The sequence below is a fragment of the Thrips palmi genome, unplaced genomic scaffold (genome assembly GCF_012932325.1).
Source record: "Thrips palmi isolate BJ-2018 unplaced genomic scaffold, TpBJ-2018v1 HiC_scaffold_8, whole genome shotgun sequence".
In the NCBI taxonomy this organism is placed as follows: Eukaryota; Metazoa; Arthropoda; class Insecta; order Thysanoptera; family Thripidae; genus Thrips; species Thrips palmi.
The window spans coordinates 3,679,148-3,704,720 of record NW_023144635.1 but is presented as its reverse complement, the minus strand read 5'-3'; the positions used below and the strand labels follow the sequence as shown (position 1 = coordinate 3,704,720).

General features: G+C 49.2%; 3 protein-coding genes across 12 annotated transcripts; 1 reads left to right on the top strand and 2 right to left on the bottom strand.

The window, feature by feature from the left end:
- Nucleotides 1–963: 963 nt before the first annotated feature.
- LOC117653844 (ectonucleoside triphosphate diphosphohydrolase 5-like) lies at nt 964–8,128 on the bottom strand. Of its 3 annotated transcripts, none has more exons than XM_034399796.1 (11): nt 4,337–4,369; nt 3,981–4,116; nt 3,803–3,907; nt 3,640–3,719; nt 3,407–3,556; nt 3,197–3,308; nt 2,803–3,115; nt 2,551–2,720; nt 2,419–2,475; nt 2,195–2,304; nt 964–2,116 (listed from the first exon to the last, which is right to left on the bottom strand). In XM_034399796.1, the coding sequence occupies exons 1-11, from the start codon at nt 4,367–4,369 to the stop codon at nt 2,039–2,041; spliced, it is 1,344 nt and encodes a 447-aa protein (XP_034255687.1). In that variant the 3' UTR covers nt 964–2,038. The 3 variants fall into 3 exon arrangements, with proteins under 3 accessions (XP_034255687.1, XP_034255688.1, XP_034255689.1); XM_034399797.1 differs by lacking the exon at nt 4,337–4,369 and adding an exon at nt 7,996–8,128 and having other exon boundaries at nt 1,975–2,116; XM_034399798.1 differs by lacking the exon at nt 4,337–4,369 and adding an exon at nt 5,092–5,251 and having other exon boundaries at nt 1,975–2,116.
- Nucleotides 5,455–11,598, top strand: LOC117653846 (mitochondrial 2-oxodicarboxylate carrier). Of its 7 annotated transcripts, none has more exons than XM_034399802.1 (8): nt 5,455–5,598; nt 8,932–9,079; nt 9,151–9,371; nt 9,458–9,520; nt 9,604–9,756; nt 9,838–9,957; nt 10,038–10,219; nt 10,300–11,598. In XM_034399802.1, exons 2-8 carry the CDS (start codon nt 9,007–9,009, stop codon nt 10,418–10,420), a joined length of 933 nt encoding a protein of 310 aa, XP_034255693.1. In that variant the 5' UTR covers nt 5,455–5,598; nt 8,932–9,006; the 3' UTR covers nt 10,421–11,598. The 7 variants fall into 7 exon arrangements, with proteins under 7 accessions (XP_034255693.1, XP_034255694.1, XP_034255696.1 ...); XM_034399803.1 differs by lacking the exon at nt 5,455–5,598 and adding an exon at nt 7,823–7,965; XM_034399805.1 differs by lacking the exon at nt 5,455–5,598 and adding an exon at nt 8,264–8,380.
- On the bottom strand, nt 11,585–25,502 carry LOC117653843 (forkhead box protein N3-like). 2 transcript variants are annotated; one of them, XM_034399794.1, is made up of 11 exons: nt 25,372–25,502; nt 18,737–18,846; nt 18,555–18,651; nt 18,226–18,473; nt 17,929–18,141; nt 17,736–17,851; nt 17,202–17,479; nt 17,061–17,116; nt 16,854–16,969; nt 16,530–16,748; nt 11,585–16,446 (listed from the first exon to the last, which is right to left on the bottom strand). In XM_034399794.1, the coding sequence occupies exons 2-11, from the start codon at nt 18,824–18,826 to the stop codon at nt 16,053–16,055; spliced, it is 1,827 nt and encodes a 608-aa protein (XP_034255685.1). In that variant the 5' UTR covers nt 18,827–18,846; nt 25,372–25,502; the 3' UTR covers nt 11,585–16,052. The 2 variants fall into 2 exon arrangements, with proteins under 2 accessions (XP_034255685.1, XP_034255686.1); XM_034399795.1 differs by lacking the exon at nt 25,372–25,502 and adding an exon at nt 25,114–25,257.
- Between the last annotated feature and the right edge of the window lie 71 nt (nt 25,503–25,573).

Here is a 25,573-nt window from a genome sequence, read left to right as displayed (position 1 = left end):
TCGCTCTGCCTGCCTCGCACTCATGGGGCGCCCCGTGTACGTGCGAGAGAGACAGAGACGAAAAGGACTCTCGGAATCAGTCTGCAGGGCAGAGCCTCGCAGGGCTCGACGGCGCGGTGCGTCGCGGTGCGTCGCGGTACGGTCCAACTCGCACGACGGGGCACAGCCTAGCCCCGGCTTGCCGTCACTCGCTCCAGCGGCGGGGCCTGCAGGGCCTGCACGGGCTGTTTGGGCGTGGACACCTCGCGGGACAATGGCTTCGGGCTTTTCCTCGGAGAAATGGGGGGAAGTGCGACAGGCGACCCCAGCCGAGGAGGCAAGGAAAGCACTGGCTTGCATTGCTGCGTCGCTGCATTGTGCGGGGCAGGGGCGTGGCGTGGCTGTCTCTGTGAGAGTGAAGGTGTGTGCAGTGGGAAAAGCATTGGAGCCGCAAGGGTATTGGTGCACCAGACGCAAGGAGGCTAGGCCTTGAGGGCCAGGGTGCGGGCCGCCAGATTGGAGAGTGGTGTCCTTGCCTCTCAATTCGTGGTTCGTGGGAGTACCGAGATAAGGGCTCGCTCTTTCTAATCACTTTTGACGTGTAGATAGTAGGCAGCTAGCGAGATTTGAGCGGAGCGGCGGTGCGGCGTGAGGTGCCATGAGTAGCTATGGGGCGCCGGCCCTCGGCGTCGGCCCCAGCCCCGCCAGTACCCCGCACCCCCGCGACCGTTCCGCGCTGTACCTTCCGCTCCCGAACCGGAACTCAAGAAGGGATTTCGGTCGGACCTCTGTGTTCGTCTGTACACACTCTCTCTCCCTCACTCGCTCTCGCCTTCCTTCATCTCTATCTATGCGATCATAAGACTAGTCTGAATGAGAAAGAGGGAAAAAAAATATGACACACTTTTTGAAAAATAAACCATTTATTTTTCTATCTATCTTTGTTTTGCCAAAGAAAAGGCAATCGATGTGTAATTTCAGTCAGACCATTTTATAATAATTTATTTGTACAAGGCCCCCAGAAACATAGGAAACACGTTTGTAGTAACACGAAAGTAGTAAACATGAAATTCAAAAACAAAACTTTAAGGGGAGTAATAACTATTCCACTGATGGGAAGTCTTCAATTCACAAGTGAAGACTTGTGCTAAGGACGAGATCAGAAGCTATTTCTATATTTTAAAAAAGTTGCTTGTTTAAAAGAACCTGGAGATGTGAAAACTGAGTACTACAAAAGTAAAAAGGAAAGAAAAAAAGATTCTTACACTAGAACACACAATTGCCCATTAATCACAGATGAAACAACCAAAGTAAAGTACCTTCCCTGTGTAATTTATCACACAAGCAACAAAAACAGACTTAACATTCATTCAAAAAGTAACATGGACCACCTATAATAATAAAAAAAATGAATGAATCAATACTGTTACTGCATCTAACATGAAAAAACATGGGTTTTTGGGCTTAAAAGGAAAGATGCATTATTTTTTCATAAATACTTGATCAACATTTGGTAAAATCTATCCCATTGAAAAATCACATCAACATTTTCCTAAGATAAAAAACACATCATCATATGATTGATGAGTTAAAAAATCAACAGTCAACTTTAGTAACATAGCATAAAGTCAGTGCACACACAGTAGTGAAAAGAGACTTTTAAGACACCAATTCCATTTTACAAACAATCTTGTCAGATAAAATATGCCAGTATGAAAAATACTTTGTAAGAAAATTGTACATTTCAATCGACCACCCTGTAATTCTACACAAACAAGTACTAGAATGTGCATACCATCGCACATGCCATACAATGCTTTCTTTTTGATTCGTGCATTAACATTTTCTACACCTCACCTTCAATATGAAGGATCACACAGCCCAACAGTAAATGAAAAACAAAATCATCAATGGGTATGGGCTTAGCCTTGTCATTAGTACACTACAGTGCAGCTACAGTGAGCTAGAAACACTCAAAAAAAAAAAAAAAAAATCACGTACTCGTGAGCATAGGAATCCATAATGACAAGAATATCCCATTAACAGTTTTTTAGTGCATTTAAACACCATTTTGGAGTATATGGAAAGCTGCACCCAAAGCCCAACTGAGTTCATGGTTGTCTATTTTCTTGTATAACTGAAACAAGATGGGAGAAAAATTTGTTAATTTACAGCATACAAAAAAAAAGTGATTTATACTTCTAATTTTACTTACATCGATAGATGAATCCTCTGTAAGTCCAAAGCCATCATCAGTCAACAAAGAATGGATGAAGAGCATATCGAGGCACATGAAGGGCTGGTCAGCATTTGGTTGACGGCAACCTAAAATTTTAAAAGAAGGAAAATATTAAAAATCAAAACGATATATAGAAGCTACAGCTGAATGTTAATAAGAACACCTACAAAAGAAATTTTAAGGCCAAATAAACAACTTACTTTCGGAGGCCGCCTGTTTGAATGCTTTAACTTTAACACGCCCTCCTTCAAACGGATCTGAAACAATGAAAAGGAATTAATGAGAGATCCTTAAAAACACATATATGATTGACAGAAATATTGTTTGCTTACCAATAATGCCAAACTCTGTTGCCCGGTCAAAGAAGTAAGAGATGGCATTAATTTTGGCATGATGCTTGAGCTCCTCTGGCTTGTCAACCTTGCCTTTGATGTAGGACCGCACTAGATCTTGGCAAGCATACTCCTTTATATGATCTCGGCCTGATGAATCATCCAAACCCCTGAGAAGAAAATAATGGTTTGAATGAAGAAGAACACAAGTGATATAGCAGTAAAATCGTAATGAGAGTTTTTCCTCCTTACTGTACAGTATAGGTGACCCTGTTGTAAGTCCATTCCTTCTTTATTATGGGATGCATACATGCACTCTTTAAGACAGTGGAACCTTCAGCATTTCCAACTGACAGAATGGCCATACGAGCAGCCATTAAGCCCATACCCAGGTAGCTGTGAGTGTAAACCGTTAAATTTTGGTGGAATGCAGTAACTGGATGAAGGAACTGACGGCTGGTCTGCCAAAGGGGAGAGGTCGGTTCAGCCGCAAATGTGATCTGCGTAGAGCCACCTCCCATATCAATTGCAGCAGCTGTATCTCTAACACTGCCACTTAAGCTGTCTGAAACAGTAAATGAAATCGATTGATAGTTAGTTTAAAGGTCCCATATTCAGATGAGAAATACTTTTGTTGCAGGCGTACTTGTAAGGAAGTTAATGGTAAACCAGGAGAAAATTCCTTCATCCACTCCCTCCATGATAGACACAGAGTTTTCATTGGTGTAGAAAGGGAGGTCTGCCAGCACAGCCTTCACCTGGAAACACAGTTTGTCACATTGTCACATTGCTATTTGTTTTTTTAAATATTTGACCATATGCTAAGTGGTGAGGGGAACAGGGGAAGATTGCTTACTGCATCCAAAAGAGCCTGAGCTTGCTTCTCTGGTAAAAGGCGGAGTCCAGCAGTAGCTTTCAGAGCCAATGGCGTGAGTGCCCACTCTGAGGGTGGAATAACCAATTGCAACTTGGAATGAGATAAGAGTTCTAAAATAGTATCAGCCCCCTGGAAAAAATAAACAAAAATGGATGAGGTGAAATGTGAGTCAAAATCTCAATCCCTGATTTACATGTTTTACCAACTGTTACCTTTTTGGGGTCATCAGCAAAGGATGAGAGACCAGGCTTGATTTCGACAAATAGATCATTAGTCAACTCGTAACTTCCAGCTGTAAGTAAAGAATGATTGCTCAATGATAACATGTAATGAATGAGATGTCTTAGTACATAGAAGAGATGAAATAGAACTTACTTAATAATGATTTTTTGAAATTGAAAGCATTTAGCCTAGTTCCAGTGCTGCCTGCATCAATTACAATCGCATACGCATGCTCCTGCATAATGTTATAAGTATATCCTGCAACAGTGATTTTCAGATGTTAGATACGTCACTTCATCAATAGTGAGTTTAGTGATATATCTTTACTCACCAGCTAAAAATGTGATTGCTACAAGAAGTCCAGTGACAATCATGCACTTCTTCTGAGATGACATTTCAGATGAACTTCCTCCCCTGCGGCCTGAAGTCTGTCCTCTTCTTGGACTCGACTTATCCGACGTGGGCAGCTGCAACATGAAAGACATTAAAAATTAGGGTGATATGGCAATCTTTAAACAGAAACATTGCAGATAAAAACATCAATGAGCAGTTGTTGAAAATAAGGAAGGAGGTTATAATAACCATTATCAGCCATTACTACAATTATTAAATTCAATTGACAACATAAAGACAGGTAATAAGTCACTGACACGTAAGCATGTTCAACACTGTCAGGCCACTGTTTACCTTCTGGTACTGCACCATTTTTCTTTTTGTCATCTGCTTTAGTTTTTATGCTATGACACCTCCTTCAAATAGCATGAAATAGTTAAATAGTACAAAGGATAACGTATTCTTCTTATTTCTAGCGATTCACACAACATGTAAATTATCATTTTTCAAGAAAACAAGAACTGTACAGTTCAAAAGTGACCATAAACTGCAAAAGTACACATTTTGAAAAGGTTAAGCAGAACTGAATGTCACAAGGACGAATCCGGAAACGCCAGAAGCACAAACAAACCAGTCGACAGAGGTACCAACGGCCAAAATAGGGTAAGTACCAGGGGAAAGTTCAAACGGGGTGGATATATTGCTGGCTTAAACCATGCCCCATGAAACCCGTAAATTTCGGTTTTCAGACAGTCTAAGAAGTGGCGATGTGCTTCAAGTTGCCAGCTACCTTCGAGCGTCCGAACCGGTAGGTTGCCTGCCCTGTAGCGGAAGCGGGAGACCTGCCGGCACGAACGCCGCGGGAAGGGAACCAAAGGGAAACCCAGGGAAGCTAGCCAGGCACGATGCATCGAACCAACTGACGAAGCCCTGGATTAATCCTACGCCTTATTCAAGACCACAGTCGCCAAGCGTCAAGACACGGAAAAAGTAAACCGGCTGAAATTGCCTCCAGCTTAGCAGAACGCGAGGGATTGGCGCGCGGCGCCCTCTTGGCTCAATGAGCGACTCGTTGGTGTCCTGGCACTGGTAGTTCGGCCTTCGGTCACCTTGAGGACGGCCCACCGGCCAACCCCTGCCCTGCCGAGGTCGCCGCCGCCACCCGAGCCACCAGGAAGGCGAACCGGCTCGACGGCGGTACGCGCGTTATCAGCGTCGCCGTCGGCAGGGCCTGCTATGCAGACTGACTCCGAGAGTCGTTTCCGTCGCTCTGTCCCTCTCTCTCACCCATGAGACGTTCCGCAAGCGTGCGAGAGAGACAGAGCGACGAAAACGACTCTCGGAATGAGTCTGCTGGCATGGCGTCGCGGAGGCCGCGATACGGTAATGCGGCGTGGCGGCATGGCATCCCTCGGCAAACACGGGGCACACTGTACGTCTCCTGGGCCGCGCCCCGCGCTCTGGAAAGCTAGTCAGGCACCACAGCCAGGCCCGCAGTGTGTGCGCTGCGAGGGGCAAACACGCTATCTGCCGTCTGCCGCTACTAAAGAACGGCGACAAAGTCGACAAAGTACGCGGCCAAGGGGCCAAGGGCCACCCTCGTGACGGCGACCTCGGTGAGTCGGTGGAGGCTGGTGGAGGGTCACGCCACTGTTTGTGACCCTCGTGTTTCCCCGAAAGCGCCGCTTGCTCTTGCTTGGAACGCGCGGCACTTGTAGCGCCTGCGAGGCAGGCCACCGGCCCGTCCCGCAACACACCGGTGTGGAGACGCTGGCCTACCCTGCCCCTGACGTCTGCGAGGGGCAAGGCAGGCCGCCGTCTCCACACCGGTGTGTTGCGGGACGGGCCGGTGGCCTGCCTCGCAGGCGCTACAGGGTGCAGAAGGCGGGCGGCCGCTGAACCGTCACGGCGAACCCGTGGTTTGACAGTTTGGCGCGCTCCTGTTTTCAAGATCGCCTTGGGATAAAAGACCAAACTTCCAACGCACACGGGTCAAGCCAGCGCCACCGCCCCCCAAGGCGCCCCCGCTTCGCTTAGCGCCCTCGCAAGGCCGCCGCCCTCCTCTCCCCTCCTCCTCTCCGCCGGCACGGCACGGCAGTGGCAGACTGGCAGCATGCTGGCAGGCCGCGGTACGGGTTCGCGGACGCTGCGCGGACGCTGCGCGGTCGTTGCTCTGATTTGCGGCCACCCGGCAGACATGGCCGCACCAAAATAAACGGCGCCTTAACAAGGAGAAGGAGCGCGTATAGCAGGCTGCTTCCGAGCGCGGCTTTCCTCGCGGTCCCACTCGCATTCCTACGGGGTGCCCCGTGAGTGCGAGGGGGACAGAGCGACGCAAGCACTGGCCGGTGGCCTGGCCGGTGGCCGGCTGTCGCGGCAGGTCGTTGAAACGCGGGTGTCAACGCCGGCGCCCCAGAGGGAAAGCCCAGGTGACCGCGGTGGGAGGTAGTCATCGCAATGCCCGCCACCCTTTTCCAAAGTCGGCAGACGATCAGCGTGATTGCCAGTGCACTGGTGCCGTGCATATGGAGCCTCCAGCGGCGTAGGCAGTCTCTCCTCTCCAGCCCGCGGCTGACGGACGGCGCACGCTGTACACTGATTCTGAGAGCATTTTTTGTCGCCGTGTCTCTCTCGCACCTACAGGAGAGGCACATGAGTGGGAGAGAGACAGCGCGACGAAAACGACTCTCGGAATCAGTGTGCTGCTGTTTACAGGTGGCCGGTCAGCTGACGTTGGCGACGCGCAGGCCCGGCTATTCTAGCTGCGCTGGCTGCCCACTTGTTAGCACGCCACTTTAACTCAAGGCTCGTCGTTTGACCGGGCTGGGCTGGTCGGGGGCCGTCGGGGGCCGTCGGGGGCCGTCGGGGGCCGTCGGGGACGTGATGGCGTAACCGCACTGTCCGGCACTGCCGGCCGCTCCCACGGCAAGGTCGCGAGCACTGCGATGAAGCAGCGCGCGCCGCGCCCGGCGCTGGTGCCCGTGCACAGGTGTGCAACCAGAGGGAAGGGAAGTTCACGCAAAGCGCCCCCTCCACACACGCACACATCATCGCCAGCATGGCCACTCTAAAATAAAGGCGCGTTTTTAACGACGGCAGCGCGTCCCGGACAAAAAGGCGGATGAGGATGAGAGCTATTGATGAACGCGGCGCGGGGCGGGGCGGGGCAGGGCGGGGCCGCGAGGGGGCCGCGAGCAGGAGGCGAGGCGCGAGGCGAGCCGCGGCTGCGGGGACACCAGCCTTGACTGTCGGCCGGGCCGACGGGGCCTTGACCGTGCATGACAGTGCACTCTCGGGCCACGCCGCTTGAGGTCAACTCTGGCTTCGCGCTCCGCGCACCTCCACTGTTTGAGGCGCCGCGCGGTCAATAGTCGATATATCGACGACAGGCCGGCCACTTAATGCCCTGGGCGCGGCAACCGACCGAAATAGGCCGACTTCGGCTCGGGCTGACACTGCATGAAGTGTGGTGCAATTCCTCCCGAACGCGGCCGCTCTAATCTCGACACGCGGCTCCGCGGCCCCGTCATCCCCCTGCAGGACCTAGCCGACCTAGCCTAGGCGGGCCTGTCGGCGGCTGTCCGCCTCGCGCGACGCGCGTTAAAAGTTCACAAGGAGGGAAGGAAGGCGAAGGGTCGCGGGCGGGGGTTCCAAGTTCGAGGCGCAGTGCCAAAATAAGGCGCCGGCCCGCCATGCCGCACCGCCCCGCCCCGCCCCGCCCCGCCCCGCCCCTGGCCACTCTGGCGCGCAGCCAGTGAACTGGATCACCGGCTGACAAAAACATCCTGCTGCATTCGGCCACATTCGGCATTCGCTTCGCGACGAGTGCGAGGCTGCGAGGCTGCGCGGCGCCGAGGCGGAGCGCGGAGCGGAAAGCACAGCGAGCGCGACGCGACGACGGGGACGCGACGACGACGCGGTGCCCGGCGAGGGGCTTCACCAGCTGGGCGATTCATGGCCAGGCCAGGCCAGGCCGCCGTCAGGTAAACCAACCTCACCGTCGTCATCCTTACCCTTCTCCTGGCGTCCGACATGGCTGCTGACCGGGATAACCTTAAAACCGCGGAGTGTCGCTTCCGCCTTCCACCGAGTCGAGGATCAAGGAGACGAAGACACTGGCACGACTGGGACGCCGTGCGGTGGAATGCCCTGAGCGCTGCGCCGCGCGCCGCGTCTGCTTCGTGTCGCCGAGCAGATAAAGAAGGGCTCCGTCGGCTAGAGATACAGCTGTTGCTGTTACTGCTGCGGCACTCGACTCGTCTCTTCTCGTCGCAGTGCCGTTGCCGTTGTCTATCCACCGCGGTCCGCGGTCCGCGCTCCGCTCCGCGGCGGGAGCGGCAGTGGCGGGGACGGGAGCCACCTAGCCGTGACGTAATGCCAGTGGGGCGGCGGCGCGAGGTTTGTAGCCCTGACCTTGATAGGCTCGGCTCCAAAACTCCTTCTGCTACCGGCGTCCCGCAGAGCGCATTGTTTACATTTGGAATTTGGGTCCGCGCTGCACCGGTCGTCGCTGTCAGTAGATGTACTTGATTATCCTTGTCGCTTAGGCTTTGTACATAAATACCATCTCCGCTATGGGTGGGTGGGGGGATGTTATGGCTTTGTTGTGTAGGTTAGGAACGGTAGGGGGTTTTTGTGTTGTTTTCCCCATTTTCTCCTGGGCTTGCGAATCGACTGAACCTCACTGGTATGCGACGTGCTGAGGACTTAATTTTTCTGTGAGAATGTGACTGACTTGGTCTTCAAGTTACTTTGTTTTTGTTTTTTTGGTGGATGAAAGGCAAAAAATCAACATCACTCCCACTCCTAATTTTTTCAATAAAAAGAATACAACGTTTTGCTTTGTTTATTTTCTTTATCATCTTTATCAAATCTAGGGATCTACTTTTGACTTCCTCGTTCCCTTTCTCATTGTTTTTTTATTTTTTTAAATTATTGTTTGTTTACAGGAGTGCATGTCAAGCTAATCTTTTGGTCGGAGAGCATATTCCCTCACTTAATTTGTGACTGAAAACTTTCACAAAATGGCTGAGGAGAAAAAGAAACCTAACTATCTGAAGCAAGCTGCCCGGCAGATAGGAGCTGGAGGCTCAGCTGGTAAGTATAATTATAAGAATCTTGATTGTTTGTCACAACGAACCTTCACCATTTTGTGCATCTGTGCGCAGGTTTTGTCGAAGTTTGCATCATGCATCCGCTGGATTTGATCAAGACACGTCTGCAAATGCAACGTCTTCCTCCAGGGAAAGTTGTGTCTCGCACCGAAATGCATTTATATGCTGGTATTGGAGACTGCTTTCGTAAAATGTATCAATCAGAAGGTCTTTTGTCATTTTGGAAAGGTGTGGTCCCTCCAATTTTGGCTGAGACTCCTAAAAGGGCAGTGAAGGTATTTATCTCATTGTTTTGGCATCTTTACTTGTTTATGTTTGCTTTAGCATGAGCTTTCTTTCACTTATCTGTATTTCCCCCCAGTTTTTCACATTTGAGCAATACAAACAGTTTTTCCTCTTTGGGTCACCTGTTCCAACTCCAGTGGTATGTTTTTAACTGTAGTGGTGTAAACTTTTCCTGCTTTTCGGGCCAAGCTAGATACATGATATTGCTGTCTTATATTTCAGACATTTTGTCTAGCTGGATTATTTGCGGGCATAACTGAAGCTATTCTGGTTAATCCATTTGAAGTTGTTAAAGTGACACTTCAAATGAATAAAGCTCAAAGAACACAAGCCCCTTCCACGATGGCTGTTACACGAGAGATAATTCGTACTCAGGTATAATGCGAGGTTTTATTTTGTTCTGGAAGATGAAGATATTACTCATGGTTGACCAATGTACAATTTATGCTTTTCCAGGGTCTTGGCCTAAAAGGCTTGAATAAGGGAATTACAGCAACCATTGCACGAAATGGTGTTTTCAATATGGTTTACTTTGGTTTTTACCATAGTGTTAAGGGTTTATTTCCTCAAGTCCAGGTACCTTCTCTCATTAGAATGGACTCCTTCTATGAAAACTTGTGTTGAATGATTTTCTTACTCACTATAATTTGTTGCAGGGGTCTTGGCAAGAATTTTTCAAGAACTGCAGTGTGGGATTTGTGTCTGGAACATTGGCATCTTGTGTCAACATTCCATTTGATGTTGCCAAGAGTCGTATTCAGGGACCCCAACCAACCCCTGGTGTAGTCACCTATCATGGCACACTTCGAACATTGCACATGGTGTACTCTCAAGAAGGGTAAGATAAGGAGTGTCCACCCTAAATTTTTTTCTGGAGTATAAAATCATTTTTGAGTGGTTGTTTTGTTTTTTTTACAGGTTCCGTGCTTTGTACAAGGGACTTTTGCCCAAAGTCATGAGATTAGGACCAGGTGGTGCTATAATGCTCATTGTATATGACCACGTTCACGTCTACCTCACTGAGGTTTTCCCTGACTGATCAATAAGCCAACAGTATTCTGAAGAGTGTAGTGGTAGTGGTCAACAATCACCCTCCATGTTTCACTCTTACTACCCTTTCTTGGGGGCAAACTTAAGTCTTCTATTTGTGTTTTTGAGAGATGACAAGCTAGCTGTCATCAATTTACACATTTTTAATCTGACTACAAACCAATTATGAGTGTAACTTAGTCATTTGTTTTACATATTTAATTCGTTCTCTTAGTCTGTTATGCTGCTATGCGCTGTGCAAGTCATATGTTCCTTTCCTTTAGTTAGCCATAAAAAAGTGGTTCTTAATTGATCAAGTACCTATCAAATTGTTAAAAATGATGTTTCATTTTATGGAGCTTTTTATATAACCTTTTACTCTGCAAACCCTCATCCAGGTGATCAAATTGTAAGATAATCTCTGGAGTAGCCCCTGGAAAGGTTAACTGTTCACTGATTTGCTAGAAGTTTATAAAATATTTTATTATGTATACAGTTTTGTTTTGATTCTTTAAGGGGAGAGAGTGGGAATTCAAGTGCCACATACTGTAAACCATAGACCAAAGATATCTCAGGGAATGATATTTTGACTATTGGTGGGCCCCCCGCCCTTCTCTCATGGTGGGCCCAAAAATAAATAGTCTGATGTTCATGAATGAGTGAATGCTTGCCATTGTGAATTTATTTATAATCTTTAATGTTATTCTTTAAAATGGTATTATGTAATAATTTCTCACATGCATTTACTTGTTTCTCAAGCCTCATTGGGGTGCAGTTTTGTTTTGCACTCTCTATACTTCTCTTCAATTACATTTTCATGTCATTGAGAAGTACTTTAGTGTAGAGTGCCAGAGCTCCTTTTTTATTACTACTTTAGATTATGTAATGTTTGCTTTGCTAATTTTTGTTCGGCACTATTTGTGTACTTATTGTATATGACCATGTGCCACAGTTCAATAACATTTTTTCAAAATAGAGCAATTTAAACCTGCAGGGTTAGAAGATTTGTATTTTTGTACATGCGTATTTGACTGATAAGAATATTCAATGACTGCCACACTATCTCGTCCCGTGGATTGGTTCTCCTCCTGTCTTTTGGTTATATCACTGTTATTTGTGCATGTTTAGCTCTATTCACTTATTGGAAATGACCATGGAAAAATGAACGAAAGAATGCTTTTAAATGTACATTTATTTATTGCATTTTGCAGAGGAGAAACAACTGTTTATCTTCAGCATACCTCCTTCAACATTAAAGATAACATTGCTCTAATAAAGGCATGTATTTCATACCTGTTACACAGCCTGCATGGTTTTCTCACATAGCATGACGCCATATTCATCAGTGGTCACTGACACATTGGCACAACAAATCTTTTTGGCATTGACACCCGCTGCACCATACAGAAGGATTTATGAAATTTAGACCACTAGTATGTGGCTCAACAGTTTGTTAGGGAGCTAAGGTCAATGAAGTTGTAAGTGCTCATCATGGAACCGGCTGTTCTTTTAAATAAGAGTTGATAAATTCCACTAGCTCTACAAAAATGGTACTTTAACACACTATAAAGGGGAGAAATTAATCAGACTCCAAAACTTCTAAAACCTTTCATTTCTAAAACCACAAATTAAGAACAAAAGCTAGTGGCAATTTGCTTAATGGCACTATTACAGGAGTCGTGGCCTTTGACTAAGGACAAGTTATATAGTCTCCTTCACAAATTTAAGCTAAAAGGAGAAAAAAGGTATTGCTCATTAATACATTGTATGTAAAGAGAATTGGTTTTCTATGTACTCACTCTTTGAGAATTAAAAATATCATTATGTCTTACAGAATTAATGAAGTAACAAACAGGAAGACTTATACTGAAATAGATTGAACTAGCATAATGCTTCATTTGGTGCAGTACCATTAAAACAAAGTGCAGACCTGCTAGCAAACTGTTTCAAATTTGATCTTTCAACATCTTATTGTAGTTTTCATTGTCAAGCAAACCACAGGCATTTCTTCTGTTACAGAAAAGAGGGCCTTTAAAACTATCACCAACATTACTCACTACATTTGCCATTTCATTAAAAATATTTAGAATCTTCATATGAAACCACTTTTAAAATTTATGCTCAGTTTACATCACATGAAATGTTCGTTATTGCTAGAAGCCAATACTACTCTTAAAATATTCCAGCCATGAGGATGAGTGAGTGCCTGACCTCCACACTTAACTTTAATAACAATGCATATGTAAGAAGCATAATGCACCCAAGTTTACTTCCTTCCGTGAAAAGGCAAGGTTTACAAATAAATTCAAGATCATACAATCACAGGTCAGGTTAATTCATAATGATGTTTCAGACAGGTAATTACTGTAGAATTAACTAAGGGAAGACAAGGTGCTGCTTTAGTACAAAAGTGCAAAAAGTCCTTCATATGGATATATATTCACTACGTTTAAAGAGCAAGACCAGAAAGCTGGAAATCAGGAAACCATGATTACAATAGTTTTCTGACAACAGTTGCTATAGTGGGAAAAAGTTGTCACTAAGCTGTTAGTTTCACCATCACGTTGACAGGCCATGGTACTACAGTTTGTAAATGTGGTTTCACTGAAAACTATATAAAGAGCTTCTGAATTATTTAACAACCGAACAATATGCCTGGGATGGCTAGATATAAACAGCTTTCCAAACTGGAAAGATAAAAAATTTTCACAACAGAAACAATACTTAATAATACAGGTCAACTACAAAAATTTTGTACCTAGAAATTGCATCAAGAATATAGAGAAGATTGCATAAATAAGTGACTGATTTTTTCTAGGAAGTTCAGAACATTCCACTTAAATACAGCTACATTATTTAAAGATATTTCTAACTTTAATTGACTCCTGATTTGATTAATGACTATCACTTAATTTCTGGAAATTACATGATCTATTTCATAAATGAAGGTGACATGAGCAGGGTAGGAAAGCATTGCCACATGCACTGAACTAAAAAGAACAAAACAATGAATCTAAAACTGGATCAGAAGCAAAGCATACAAATCATTCAGCCGAAAAGGATATCAGATAATAATAACAGAAAGCAACTTAAAGACACTACAAACTTTATTGCATATTGAAGTGCTTATATCTCTTGGCACATTTGAATCACAGAAGCATGACAAATAGCTCACCACAGTTGATTCCAGCTGCAAGTTCCATTGAATGAGCATCCCTTACAAGAAAGTACAAGAAAGTACAATGCTGTAAATAAATACACGAAAGAGGCACACTAAACTGAAGCAGTCTGTAAAAAAGGAAGTTCTCTGCACCTCTTTGTCCTACTCAGAGAATACAATAATAAAGTCTGGTACTAAAGAATGATTAAACTGAAGTATTAATAAACACAGCAAAATAATATTAAAGAAACAATAACATGCACACCAACATGCAAACATTAGCAACAAGACCCTGTCTAAAAGAATAATGTATGCTTGAGCAGTCAAACTGCTTTGCACTAACTTGCAGAAAAAAAAAATCAATAATAACAAGCAGTACAAAATACTGATTTTGAAAAATATTTTTGAGAAAACAGTAGAATTTAACTTTGTTTTAACAGGGTTAACATAGTGTTTATCTAATATAAAAGCCAAGCCATTACTTGAAATAACGAAGTCCTGGGGTTCTACAATAGTCAGAATGTCATTTAATAGTAAAAAGATCACAATGTGAATTATTGGCACATTCCTCTTTAAATGAGGGAGTTTCTTTACCAAGGACGTTCAAGGCAACTGACAATGGAACGTAGCATAACAATCCAAAGAAGGAAAACCATTTCATATTGTCCCTTATTAGAATTGCAAGAGATTGCTGATAACCAACCTGCACAAAAATATTAAACATGCTGCTTTTAATTGGCATGAAACCACCAAGTACAATTGTTTGACGAAACTTATACTTTACTCATTTTACCTCCACAAATTTGTAATGACAACCCAATCTGTGGGGATCAGAAAAGAATAACAACCGAGGCTCATCACTTTAAAGAGTGCCAAACATTAAACTTATGATAAGGGTACATGATAACATGAAAATGGAAGAGCCTAAGGAAGCCAAGACATATGGAATTACCAGACAGTTGTAAGTTACTATTAAGGTACTGGGCATCTTAAACGAGCAGGGTCTTTACAAAGGCATTACATCTTTGGCATACACACATCCAGTCATTCTTTTCCATCCAAAGCAGAAAAATCGTCAAGATAAAATTATTATTGCTGAAAGATACATGGTAGGATGACATTATTGATACAAAAAACTGTTATAAATTAACAGATTGAAGATCACACAGAAGATATTGCTGCATTTTACATTCATATTATTCCCTTAACAAGTATCCTGTAATGGTTCTGAACCTCCAATAGATGGTGATCATATTTCATTTTCAAACTAGCTAAGAATATCTTCAAAAGTGGAAAGAGAAACCACCATGTCAATGCTTTGTGCATAGAGGTTGCCCAAGAGGATTCAGCATTTAATCTCACATGCGCAACATAGCGACTGGTAGAAAACCCTCCAAAAGTATGCAAAGAATAAGAGAAGCAGATTTTCGTTTTCAAATTCTACCTTCATTAGTATAGAAAGTCAGGAGAAATGATAAGACAAAGTGCTCAAAATAGATGAACATCACAGCAATGCATTTTCTTTACACTCATGATTAGAAAGCCAGTATATCATAACAACACAATAAAAAATATGACAAATCAACAGTTACATACTAAGGTATGTAAATTATTATGACCAGTTCCATTCAAAATTTAAAGAAAAAAAAGGGGGAAAAGTTGAACTAGGAACAGAACCATTTTACATGCTGTTTAATCTTAAATCTACATAAAAACTTAATACAAACAAAACAACTACGTAAGTCGGTACTAAAAATACCGGGTAACAACACTAAAAGGGAGGGAAGAGGCAATGACAATGACCAGCAAGAAGTGCCGCACCATATTGTGTCAAAGCAGAGAAGAACATAAGAAAGATACCAAGTGACATTGGCAAAAAAATGTTGGAAGGATACCAAATCTTTACATAGCACATACCTCAGTGCAAAACACTACTGATAATAAATTTGATTTAATTTTGGTCACTAGAAGACAATGTAAGTTTTTTTTTATTTAAAAAACAAAACAAAAGAGTATCCATAACAAAAAGTATTCAACAAGTTGAAAAAAACAGGTTGAATAGTCATCCTAAAATGAATGTACCCAACAATGTTTGGGTAAATAGAAGTTCAGGAGAATCCTGACCATCAGTTTAAGCCAAACTTCTCTACAGCGCTTTGACACAATAATTTCTATGGGATATTGATTCCTGCCCTAAAATAGTACTCTCGCACCTGGCCAGAACATACAGCCAAAGTTACATCTTTAAAGGAAGTGCTTGAGCATACAACAAATAGGAAGAATAGGAAGAAAAGGGAGAATGTATAACATTCTAATAACAGCTTGGTAAAAGAAGCTTTAAAATTTACCAATGTTTGTCACAACCAATTAATCTTTAAATTTCATCTAGAGTAATTTAAAGGAATGACTAGATAACAGGATTCAATAAATCCACGGCCTTGCTGACACCAATAATTGTCTCTTAATTAATTCACACAATCTTCTACCTACGACTTTTCCTTACATTGCCGTCATGAGACCAATGTTTACGCTTATGTGAAAGATTCAGCTTCTTATCCAACTGAATGCTACTGGTAGAGGCATTGTCTCCAGTAGACATCCGATTAATATCTAAGTTCATTTTACGGTGAGACCCAGTTTGACGTTTGGGCTTTAATTTTACAGGGCGGGTTTGTGCGGATGTGGCTTTGGACATCTCTTCACCTAACACAATATTGTTATTGTTACGAATTACGGCTAAATCAGCTAATATTTCTGCTTTCATTATGTTCTTACGGTCCAGAAGCTCTTGTTCAAGAGCAATTTTTTCCTGCTTGCGGATGGATCGTAGGTGTTGTTGCCTTGATGAGTCAGAACCTCCATTATGTGATTGTTGCCTGTAATCCAAAGGACACACAAATATAATTATACAGCAATTTTTGGAATGAAATCTCGAGATGATGTTTTATTAGCCCCTTACCTTTGTCTGCGAGCTCTCTTGGGGGGAGAAGGTTTCTCTGAGGTCGGGGTTGGCCGCGAGATACTGTGACCAGAATCAACCGACAAATTGTGTTTAGGCCGGAAACCTGCCAAGTTTAAAAGAGCATCTGCAGCTCCTTCAGCAATACGCCTTTGTTCTTCTGAGTCAGATGCGACAGATTCATCTGGCAGACTTGGATGACCAGGAGTGATTTCAGTCCTATCAAAAGAAGGAGATAAGATGAAATGAATTGAATGAAATCAAAAGTTTATCACCACACTCGCTGTATCATAAACAGAGGAAAATATTTAACATCTATCTCACCCATCATCTGTGTCGGAGCCTTCACCATAAGCTTCATCAGGTGACAAGCTGGCTCCTGCGCTATAAGTATGGTCTTCACTGGGCGATGATGTAATAACAGGTACAGAAATGGAAGACTAGAAGAAAAAAAAAAGAAAATGAATGAAACAAATATTCATCAACAAATTACACAAGACGGTTATTCACCCAACTACAGTGCAAACATACCTTCCTAGTTCTTTGACTGTTCATTTTTCTGATATAAGGACGTTTGTAAATATCCTCTGCAGAGAGAAAGAGATAAATAATTAAATAAAAAATGAAATGGGACAAAGAAGTTTCAAAGAGAATTGTTAATTTTTCAATTACCTGTCTTGGAACCCAAAACTCGTGGGCCATGCTTTAGTGAGAGCATAGCCTGCGCCGCATCAACTTCATCTTCCTCATCATCAGTCTCCCCTTCAATTTCAAGACGGCTTACCCCTGGGATTTCAACTCCAGATGCTGCTAGTCGCCGACTGAGGAATGGGAACAACTCTGCATTCGGCAGCCGTGAAACCTTGTTCTGTCCTTTTTGGCTGTTGCTTCCCAAGTATTTTAAAGAATTTCCATTTGATTTGGGTTCAGGACCATTCAAATTCATCAAGCTGTAAGAATATTGATGACAAAGATTAGTAGCAAATATTAGTTTAAGAATAGCAGTGTGATGTTTACTACAAGTATATAGTACCAAATTAAGAAGAAACTGGTACCACTGATGGGGAAAAAAGGTAAGGAATCAAGGAGGGGAGGAAACATGCATCAGGACTGGAAATAAGGGGAAAAAATAATTCAGGGGTGATTGAAACATTGGTGGGCAAAGAATGAAGTGCTATAGGAAACGGAAAAAAAAAAAACACTTACTGAGAAGATGGTCGCTCCAAAAATGTCAGTGAATTAACAGGTGCTTTACTGATAGATTGCAGCAGATTTGGCCGAAAAACGGGGTCAACCATCCACAGGGATCCCTTGCCCAGATGCTATGATATGACAAAGCATGTTGTTAGAAAAGGAAAATTCAAATTTATAAATCAATACATATCAAACATGAACTTACAGGAGCTTTCTCCACTTTGCAGAAGCATTTGTTCAAGGAGAGGTTGTGCCGGACAGAATTTTTCCACCCTGTTGGAGCATTGCGGTAGAAGGGAAAATGTGATTGGATCCAGTTATAAATTTGCTTCACAGGAAGGGCACGAGCTGGTGAGTCCTCAATAGCCATGAATATGAGACACGAAAAGGAGTATGGTGGCTTTGAATTGACATGAACCTGAATCATGAATAGGCAGTTAGTATTCAGGATAAAATCATATGACATGGTGAACAACAAGAGGAGCAGGGATCAAAATCATACCATGGGATCATAAGGAATATGATGAGGATGTTTCTGCTTGGAAGTCTTGACAGATTTAATGACAGAATGATCCGTGTCAATAAATGTCACAGCAGTACTACCAGTGTTCCCACTTGTGACACTGACCGGTTCAGTGCCAGAAGAACTGGTTGAATCCCCTCGTTCACTTTTCTCACTGATGCTACTTCCATCTTCAGCAAAGTCACTTGTAGGAGACGTTTGGGCAGCTCCAGGCTTCAAATTTATCCCTAAAAAAAACACCAAAAAATATAATGACACAAGAAACATTTGTAAGAGAGAGCATTTCTGAAAACTGTTCAAATACTTACCCTTCAATATATTTTTATTCTGCACAAGCCATGAAAGAGATGTCAGATCATCATCTTCCACACCGACCTGTTCTTCTATCAGCGTGTTTTCGCCCTCCTGAAGCATAATTAAAAGAGATAAGCTTTTCAATGTTGCAAACAATAAAGAAGTAGGTGGAAGGAAAAGGGTCATGATGATTTACCTTTAACAACATTGTATTGGAATTCAGAGAGAACACGTGGGCAACAGCAACTCCAGGGCCATCCTCCAGACATGGTCTTTCAGGAGCCATTGAGCAGCCTCGTCATAGACCTACAATCAAAACAAAAGACATTTAGGAAAAATGTTTTAATTAAGGGCACTGTTAACATGGGACATTTAGCTTCGAGAAGAGGGGGGTTTTCCCCCTTTTTCGTGGGGGGAGGGGAGGGGGCAGAGTTCCACTTGCTTCCGATGCTTTTCACCATGAAAAGGTCCAGGAGCGGATCTGAACTAAGTCGAACATCTCCAAATCCGTCACGCTCATTCCGACAGGACCGGTGGCGGGGAGCGCGTGGAGGCGGGACGCAAGTGGAGCCATGAGAGAGGGGTGCCGGGGCTGGAGGGGCTGGAGCAGGCTCGAGGTGCTGGAGCCCGCGAGTCCGCGTGTCCGTCCGCTCGGTTGGGCCGGCAGGGCCGCGGCTGCCCCCACCCTCCTTCAGCCACCCCCCGCTCCCGGCGCGCCCCCGCGCCCCTCGGGGGTAACCTGTCTCCATGGCGACAACACGCCAATTGGCAAGGCCTCCCCACCCTCGCCGCCCCCGCTGGGGTAGCGCCACCTCGCCTCGCGCCTTCCCGCCGCCCACCCGCAACCCGCAGCCCAGCCCGGAGCGGAGCACAGCGGAGCGGCTCCCGCGCCCGTAGACGGCGACCGTGCCGCCCCTAGATGGCCACGCAGACGCAGAGCCCGCCCCCGCCCCCGCCAACCCCGCCCGGCGCGCAGTGGGGCGCGGGCCCGGCGGGGCGGCGGAATCGGTTTCACGATTTGCACGAGCAAAACTGCGGCCGAGATAAAGCAATCAATATCGGGGCGCCGCGCCGCCAAGAGTGGCCCGGCTTCTGTATCTTTGTATCTGCCAACACGGGGCGGGGCGGGCCTAACTCGACGCACGCTGGCCGCCTCGGCGTGGCGTGGGCCCGGCCGGGCCGACCAACACGCCGCCGAATCAAACTGCCGCTCCGTCGGCCTCGGCCGTCGGGTCCCCATGGCGTAACGACACTGTACCAACTTCCCCGATTACATCAACAACAACAACATGGTCATTTTAGCGGGGGCCTGGCGAGCGTGTCCTCGTCCTTCCCCCGGGCCCAACCTGCCCTGCCCTAATAGCGGGCCCAGTACCAGTGCAGAGCGCGGTGCAGAGCACCCCCGCGCGGCGTTGCGTGTCGCGGTGGTCGCGGGACATGCCGGCACACTTCCGGACGGCCCGCCGACACGCACGCCGCGCCGCGTCCACGGGCAACAAACGACGGCCTTGCCGGGCCTTGCTCCGCTCTTGCCAGTGCCTGCGCCTGGCAGTGCCGTGCATTTCCCTGGCGGCGTGTTGTAGTGTAGTGGCCCGTCCATTCCGGCCATCCTGGTCCAAAAACAATCAATTTTACGGCAGGCCTCCCTCAGCGGCGGCGGCCGGCTGCAACATCCTCCCCCCCCCCCCTGCCGGTCGTTGTGCTTTTACAGTGGCGAGGCGTTGTGTCGTTGCGTCCCGCGGGGCGAAAGCGCGTAAAAGCAAGGGACAGTCAAGCCAAGACCAGAGGGCCGCGTCACTCCAGAAAGGCCCCCGCCAACCGCCTTCGAGGAGGCCAGGAGACGGATGCCGGGAGTCGTTTTCGTCGCTCTGTCTCTCTCGCACTCATGGGGCGTCCCGTGTGGGTGTGAGAGAGACAGAGCAACGAAGACGACTCTCGGAAGCAGTCTCTGCAGGGCTCGCAACGGCCCGGAAGGGCTTCCCCGTCAATACGCCTGGCGGCGCACGGCGGCGCACGGCGGCGCACGCGACCACGTCGAGGCAGTGGGTCGCGGAGCCGCGGAGCGCACAGGTGTCTGAGACGCCCTAGACGCCCCGACCCGACCGGCATGGCAGGCCCTTGGGCGGGCCGCGCCGCAGGGCGAGGCAGGGCGCCTCGGCCATAAAGGGGAGAGCGGCCACGGCCACGGCGGCCCAGGTGGTTCAAAGGGCGCGGGGGCTGAGCGACGCCGCGGCCCCTGGCCGCCCTGGCCGCCGTGGCCCAGGTGAGGAGGGCGGGGGGAGTGACTATCGAGCAAACGCGGCGCAAAAGCGGGGGAGGCAAGCAAGCGCGCCGCCCGCCTGCAAGAGCCCCGTGGGCCCCGTGGGCCCCGTGGGCCCCGTGCCCGCGACGCGAGCCCCACGAGGCGCCGTCGTCATGGTTACCGCGACTACGCTGCGCCACGCCGCGCCACGCCGCGCTGGCACCCACGCGGCTTCAGCCCCGCCTGCGCGGCGTGCCCGCGGGGCGGCCAGGGGCGGCCCAGCCCCCTTTCTTCTTTCTCTCGCCCGGGTGGCCTGGCAGGCAGCGGCGGGGTTCGTTCCGCCCGTTCCGACTCGCCGAACTGCGTCACGGAGACAAAGACGCGGGCGGGGCGCGCGCCTGGCTGGAGGACACCGACTAGGTCGGCGAGCCTTAACTCTGTGCACGCCGTACTGCCGCGCTGCCGCTCTACGCTAGAACTGTGTCGAGGTCAATGTCGCGCACCGCGCACCCCCAAATAAACGCAAGGCTCCTCCGCACGATGGCCACGGCCCCAGCAGACACCGCCTTCGTCTTCGGCCGGCCCTTGCAACCCGCCATGGCGAGCGCGCTGCAGTGGGGGTGCCACTCGGCCGGCCGTCCAGAGCAGCTGGACCCGGCGAGCGCCACTCCCACTAAGCAGCCCGCAGCAAGCAAACACGACGCCAAACTTCGCTCCCTGTCGGCAAAGCCGTCTAATCCCGTCGCGCCCCCGCATCGCCCCGCGTCGTCCCGCATCCCGGCGCCGAAACGGCCAGCGAGCAGCCCCAGCCCCAGCGCCCCCAGCGCCCCCAGCCCGCGGCCAGGCAGTGGCGGTGCGGCGGGCTGCGGCTGCTGGGGCTGTGGCGGCGCCACTTGCCGCCGGTCCGCCGGTCCGTCCCCAGCCTGGCCGTCGAGCACGGCGTCGCGGCGACAGCGCGACTCCCCACTACACTCTACACTACGGAGTACGAACTAGACTCCACTTATTACCGAACGCGGCCCGGCCGGCCGACCGGCCCGACCCTCGGCTCGCAGATAATTGACGTCGCCGCACGGCCGACGCTCACACAGACACACACACATTGTCACCAGAGTGCCAGAGCGGCTCGATGCGTCCTCGCGACCACGCAACCGATTCGGCGCCGTGCCGCGGCCTACGTGTGCGACGTCTACAACGTGTACGTGCACGACGTGCACACGGCCAGGTTCTTCCGCCGAGCCCGTGCCTGGCCGTGCCGTGGCGCCGTGGCCCGGCCGCTAAATTTAAACTCCCTCTCCTTTCCGCCGGGGGACCAGGAAGGCACTCTTGTGGAGGAAGGACGCGCTGGCTAAACGGCCGCCTGCATCAGGGCCTGCTCGGAGGGGCGTGGCGACAAGGGCCGACGCGACGCGACGCCCGGCGGCCCAGTCCGTGGTTATTTAGGGTGAAGGGGGCGTGTCGCGTCGGCACTGGCGGCGACTGCCGGGCAATGCGTCGGCATGGCGTCGCCCGAGATTCACCTGGCGCCTGCCGCCGCGGGGGGGCTTCCGTAAGCGACCCCGGAAGCCGCGCTATGTCCGGGGCGTCCCGTATGGGCACGAGAGAGACAGAGCGACGAAAACGACGGACGGAATGAGTCCCGGCGCGAGGAGGGCGCCTGCGAGGTAGGCAACGCGAGCGCACCCGTGCGGCGCAGACAGGCAGACGCCTACCCTCCAGGCGTTCGCGGTCGCGCGCGGAGCGCAGCGCCGCCGCCGCCGCTGTGGTCGTCGGCGGAAGGGGGTCAGACCGTTCAACACCTCCTGCATGCCCTCTTTCGGCCACCTGACGCCACCTGGCTTCACGGCGTCGGCATGGCAACCCGGTCGACGCCGTTAGTCGCGTGCGGAGTGCGCGCTCCGTACTCCGTGCAGCCTGTGGACGCGGCGCAACCCGAGCCGAGCTAATTGCACGCCAGATTGGAGGCGGCGGGGCCTGGCACGTCTGGCTGGTGCGGTGGGGTGGGGGCGCAAACCGCGGCGGCTGGGTATCGAACCCGCGACCTGAGGACGGAGAGCGCCTGGACTGCAGCTCTGGCTGGCCGGGCGGGTCGGGCCGCCAGACCAGAGGCGGAGTGGGGCACCCCAACCGCCATAGCGCAGCCATAGCGCCGCATCGAGCCCGTCACCGTCAGACCGTCACGTGGCCGCGGCGGGCAGCGCACGAGACTCGGTCCATGCCGTCTCCATGACTACAGCATCCGAGCGGCGGCGGCGGGCGTATCCATGGCGACGGCCGTGCGTAGCGCTCGTCGCGGTCCTCGCGGTCCTCGTGCTGCAACCCCCTCCCCCTCCCCTCGCCCAGGTTTATTGCGATCAACGCGGCGGAGGAGCCGCGGCTGCCGAGGCGGACCTGACGCCGCCGGATCGTCACATATGCATGCGAGGCGCGCTGGCCAGGCCAGGCCGCCACGCCGACGGGGGTGTTGGTGTTCGGGTCGAACAGCGCGTCGAGCGACGAGCATCTCGGCGACCTTGGTGAGCGGTGCGGGGCCTCGCGGGCCGGCGCAGCGCGGAGCCACGCGGAGCAACCGGGTGACCAGGAAAGAGACGCCGGCCCGAGGGGTGGGGACAAGGAGAAGGGGCTGCTGCAAACACCGGCGGCGAGATGGAATTTTCGAGGGCTGATTACTGCACCACACACACAAACACACACACCTACTCGCCTAGCAGCGGCGCCCACGTGGCTGCTTGTCCGAGTGCCTGTGTGTGTGTGTGTGATAAGCAGCGCGAAGGTCGCCATCTCTTGCCGATGCCCCTCGCCGCCAAGGCGCCAGGCTCGACAGGCTACGCCAGGCAGGCCGCCGCGCTCTTCCCTCGCTACCCTTTCGGAAAACGCCGTCCAGGCCAAAGTGGCGGACTAGACGGAGGGGCGCGGGGCGGCGCAGCCAAAGTACGCCGCGACACGCACGCGCCGCGCCTGCCTGCCGCGGCCTGCCCGGCCTGCCGCCCGGCGAACCTCGGTTAACAATTAGCACCTTGCTTCGCGCTCGCCGCGGCCGCCGCGCCGCCGCCGTTCGCGTGATGTGGCCGAGGCCCGCACCCGCGGCGCGAGGCGCGCAAGGCGGCCCGACCTGGGGCCATCGTGGTCGTGGCAGAGTGCAGCGGTCGCCGCCACCTGCGGCACCTGGCCGTCGACCGTAGAGTACAGCGATGTGCACGCGCCATCGGCCTTTCGGGCGTAGCACACGGCCGTGCGGCACGCGCCATGACGCCATGCCGTTGTAGTCTCAGCCCCCAGCGTCACAGAACTTGGTCGCTACGCGCCGCTACGCCATGGCGCACTCGATGACGTCCGGGCCGCCGCGATGCCGCGACCCCGGCAGCGCGGCAGCTCCACGCTGCTCTGCTTGCTCCACGTCACCAAGCACCGAGCCGCGCGACTATCGCGGCCCGGCCCGGCCCGGCTCAGGCTCTCATGAAATCCGCCCCATTCAGTCCCAAATCCCAATGAAATCTGTCCGGCCTGGGCGTCTGGACATTGGAAGCAGAAGCAGGCCTTTGCAGCGCCTGGAACAGGTCCAGGCCACGGTGGGGGTGCTTAGGAGGGAGGACACAAACCGTTCCGGTTTGCATTAAAAGCAAATGGTTTACGGTGAATTTGCTTTAGAATCAAACGCAACTACAAAAAGGGCTAAATGATAATTTTTAAAATAAAAGTTCAAAGCCTTTCCCATATTTGACACCAACTCGGGACGCCTAGCTAGGGCTTCTTTTTTGAGGAGAGCCACTGCCATAAATGACGGTAAATTTCAGCAAGACCAGCAAAATTTGTACTGATAATGCATTACAGCAGTACAAATCCTGTGCCGCTAACTAAGACCAGAAGTAATATAACCTTAGCAACTGTATAAAGAAGCCAGAAGTAGAAGTCACTATGCACACATACTCAGAGGCAAACTACATCAACAAGCAGAGGGTATCAACAAGTGTAGGCCATTTAAAAACAAGTTGAAGGAAAAGTTTTAGCTAAAACTGCCTCTTTAAGAAACAAAAAAAAAGTCCATACATAGCCTTTGAGCCAGCATGTCCACAGGAAATAAAATCTATCGTCAAGTGTATTCACTGCTTCAATTTTACAGAGGACAAGAATTTCAAGACGTTGGAAAAGTTTAAGACCAGTGAGCTAGGCACCTACAGCAAAGAGTAAGCCGCGTGGTACTTGCTATCCTATGGTTATGTTTACTTCACACCACGGGCTAGACGTGGAAACATGAAAGCAAATACGGCATAAATTCGAACCCAGCCGATGTATGCCTCAAAAACAAGGCAAATTTGGGGTAAAATAATCACCACAAGCAAGGAGTACTATGATGACAATGCGGAAATCTCCAAATATATCCTGTTTTAACTCTCGTCAGCCGAATCAACGCGTCTCAAAATATGGGTCAAGTTTCAGTCAGACACCTTGGACGAATAAGGCCAAGGCATGACCTGGCGATTTCAAAGGATTATAGCAAGTAACACGCTACGAAATCACACTGAAAACGAACAAAATAAGGAGGAGTATTGGAGACGCAAGTCGGATGTGGCCATTAAATTTTCACTTACCTTTAAAACCGAAAATTTACGCCCTAAAACTAGCTGTACACAGCATTCCGACTCGATACGATGCTCCACCAGATTGCTCGCTCGCGTCTTCAGGCCGTTGCCAACTGAGCACCTCAAAATAACCGCGACTCAAGTTTTACGCAACGAGTCTCGTATTGAAATGAAAAAGGTAAATTAAAAGCTACCTCCAACGAAGGGTCGC